Raw genomic sequence first — 2,883 nt, forward strand, 5'->3', positions numbered from 1 at the left:
TGTTGATGTAGTTTCAAACTTTATATACTTAAAATCACATTTGTGAAACCAAAATTCAATTTCCAAGTGTTTTCATACAAGTGACAAAAACGAAAACAACGTGTTTCTCAAATTATGGGCTCGAAATGTGTTTTTTTGCGTTTCCGTACTTCTGGACTACGTTACATTTTAGAGAGCCAACTTCCGGTTCGGATGGTTAGGGAAATAACCTATTTTTACCTCCCTTTTATTAGCTCGGGATGTAACTATGTAATATTGATGTGCCTAAAATATGCAGCGATTTCTATTCTCAAGTTACATACCTGATGACAGTACGAATGGAAATTATAATAGCGAAGTTTTAGTTTTTCAAACTATAATTTTATTTGCCACAAATTGGATTTGTTCACACGAAGCTCTTGACTCAAGCCTTATCGATCGTCCTTAAATATACTAAACAAAAATGCGATTGCTTTGTAAAAAAGAGAACGAGTTTAAAATATGAGTGTTTCTCTAGAAAATAATTTATGCAACCTCATATACGCAGTTTTGCATTTTGTTGATACGCGGTTTTATACTTTATTCGACGATATGTTAATTGTTTATCGGAGGGCGGTCTGTTCAAGCCGACTTCAGGTTTTTTGCATAAATTAGAAACTTTCAATTCAAAATTTGTGAAAGTTAATGGGATACGCTAATGACAAAGCCTAATTTTTTGCAAAATCCGATGAGAAATTTTAAAGTAAATTTGAACCAAAATATAAAAAGGTTTTATTTGGGAAGAACATTCTTTAGAATTAGAATTTTAAATCGCAAGATTGCATTAAAAATAAGAAAACGAAAAAATAACAGCATAATGCACGCGTGGTTTTTATTATAAAATAAATAAATTAGGATGAAGTATTCTTTAATGGTCTATATTTTATATATTTTTAATAAAAATAGTGAGAGCTACGTAAGTAAAAGAATACCAAGCACGGATAGTGGTTTTTGATTTTAAACATGTTTACAATAGTATAAATATGGGAAGGAAAATACTCCGATTTATTGTTTTAATATTATCAGAATGGCAAGGCCGTTGATAATACCCAAAAACACCAAAAAAATATTCCTCCAGCCTTGGAGAAATTCATAGTTCTCAAGTTGATATCCAACATCATTCTTCAACGCATCTCTAACCGATGCGCAGATACGTAAAAAGTGATAGAGAATCGAATTTTTAATTATCAAGTGAAAAACTAAAGCTATATAAAGAGCAAAATTACTAACAAAAAGTAAATAATCTTCAGTGTCCTCAAATAACCTTGAAACAAAATAAAACGCGAAATGAATCAAGTGGCAAAATTAGTGTCGGCCTGTATACTGTGAAGTGAATTATTGTGATACGATATTGATTAACCACATAATACAAACGGAGTAATAAAATGAAAAATTAATATTCAAATTCTATGTATGTCGTTTCAATCAAAAAAGGTATACGGTATTTTACTATTTCAATTTCAGTATGTTGAGACCAATTGGAGAATTACATTGGAGTTCAAGTTGAGAACAAGCATTTTCTCAACTTGAGAAACAGTCCTTTTTCCATGCAAACAAAAATGCCCTTTTTGTTGAGAACGCAATGAACCTCCACTTCAGGTACTGTTGAGAAACAAGAAATACCTTAGTTCTCAACTTAACCTCAAGTTGAGTTCAAACCTAAATGTTTGTTGGGTACTCACAATTTATGAAACTTCGAAAAATTTTATTATCCGTCAAAAGTGGTTTATTGAAACTACCTTCTTTTTTATCATGGAGACTACCTTGTTTTTTGTATAATGGAATCACGGAATATTTTAAACACCTACATATGTATGCAAATGTTATTAAAAATAAAAAGACTAAAAACCAAATAGAAGAATGCAATTAGTCGCCCCCTTCTTTTTTCTCCTTTATCGCCTCCTAAATAAAGATACAAGTTCAATTAATTGAGCTGCATACTAATACGCGCCTGTTAGTTTACCTTGAAGCGCTCTTCGAACAACGACAATTCGGCCAATAAATCAGTTATAGCATTCATAAAAGCTTCATGTGGAGAGTAATCGGAGGTAGTTTGAATTCTGATAACAAATTTGTGTTCTAATGGATGTGGCACTTTGTATCCAGCAAATAAAACATTGGGATCCTTCAAAAGTTGACTGAAATAAATTACACAGATGTTATAAAAGCCATCTCCCCAAAGTTATCACTTATTTACTTTCTAATCATATTTCCAAGCGTGTGATCCTCTTTGTTGACTGTGAAAATCGCTGCATTGGTGACTTTTGTATCCAACTCCTTGATGATTCTGGAAATCAACACAAAGATATAAATGTAGTTAAATAATGAGGATAATCAACTACATAATTAATGCACTTACTTTTTTTCACCCTCGTACAACAAAAATGATTCGAACGTTGGTGGGGCATTCATTCCGCTAAAATAAACTTCTGAAACAAGTAATTAAAAGTTCGCAAATGCAAAATGCCAAAATATGTTTCGAAAATGTCAAAAAATGTCTTCTGACAGTTCGCCATAATCGAAATATCTGGTAATCGATCAGCAGTGCATCTATCGATATCTATTTCATTCAGCGCTCACACGTTCAATTTATTTCAATTCGATTCATAGGATGTTTTTCTTCAATGTTTCCAAAGTGCCTTATACGTTTTGGGCACGGCTGCAGTTCCTACAATACATCAAAGGGGTGGGCTTTAGTAAGTATTCAGCCGCACTTTTTGTTTTAAAAAAACCAGGTGGAATTAACAAATGAAACTTGGTCCGGATGTTAAGGGAGGTAACCTCTAAAACATGTATAACTAAAAAATATAAACAATATAATTGTTTATAAGTTATTTGTTGTTAAAATTTCGTAAGTCGTTCCAC

General features: G+C 32.0%; 1 protein-coding gene across 2 annotated transcripts; it reads right to left on the reverse strand.

Moving 5' to 3' along the window:
• Nucleotides 1-1,721: 1,721 nt before the first annotated feature.
• Nucleotides 1,722-2,543, reverse strand: Polr2J (DNA-directed RNA polymerase II subunit RPB11). 2 transcript variants are annotated; one of them, XM_017618988.1, is made up of 4 exons: nt 2,378-2,543; nt 2,216-2,305; nt 1,982-2,156; nt 1,722-1,920 (listed from the first exon to the last, which is right to left on the reverse strand). In XM_017618988.1, the coding sequence occupies exons 1-4, from the start codon at nt 2,428-2,430 to the stop codon at nt 1,885-1,887; spliced, it is 354 nt and encodes a 117-aa protein (XP_017474477.1). In that variant the 5' UTR covers nt 2,431-2,543; the 3' UTR covers nt 1,722-1,884. The 2 variants fall into 2 exon arrangements, with proteins under 2 accessions (XP_017474477.1, XP_017474478.1); XM_017618989.1 differs by having other exon boundaries at nt 2,374-2,506.
• Between the last annotated feature and the right edge of the window lie 340 nt (nt 2,544-2,883).

Source organism: Rhagoletis zephyria, unplaced genomic scaffold (genome assembly GCF_001687245.7).
Source record: "Rhagoletis zephyria isolate East Lansing unplaced genomic scaffold, Rhagoletis_zephyria_1.1 Rzeph_scaffold_01757, whole genome shotgun sequence".
NCBI classification, from domain to species: domain Eukaryota; kingdom Metazoa; phylum Arthropoda; class Insecta; order Diptera; family Tephritidae; genus Rhagoletis; species Rhagoletis zephyria.

Excerpts from the sequence above, each read along its gene's own strand:
- Polr2J (XM_017618988.1), bottom strand. The coding sequence starts at position 2,430 with ATGAATGCCCCACCAACGTTCGAATCATTTTTGTTGTACGAGGGTGAA. Across the intron at positions 2,306-2,377 it reads TTGTACGAGGGTGAAAAAAA|AATCATCAAGGAGTTGGATA; the intron begins GTAAGTGCATTA and ends GTTGATTTCCAG. Across the intron at positions 1,921-1,981 it reads TGTTCGAAGAGCGCTTCAAG|GAGGCGATAAAGGAGAAAAA; the intron begins GTAAACTAACAG and ends ATCTTTATTTAG.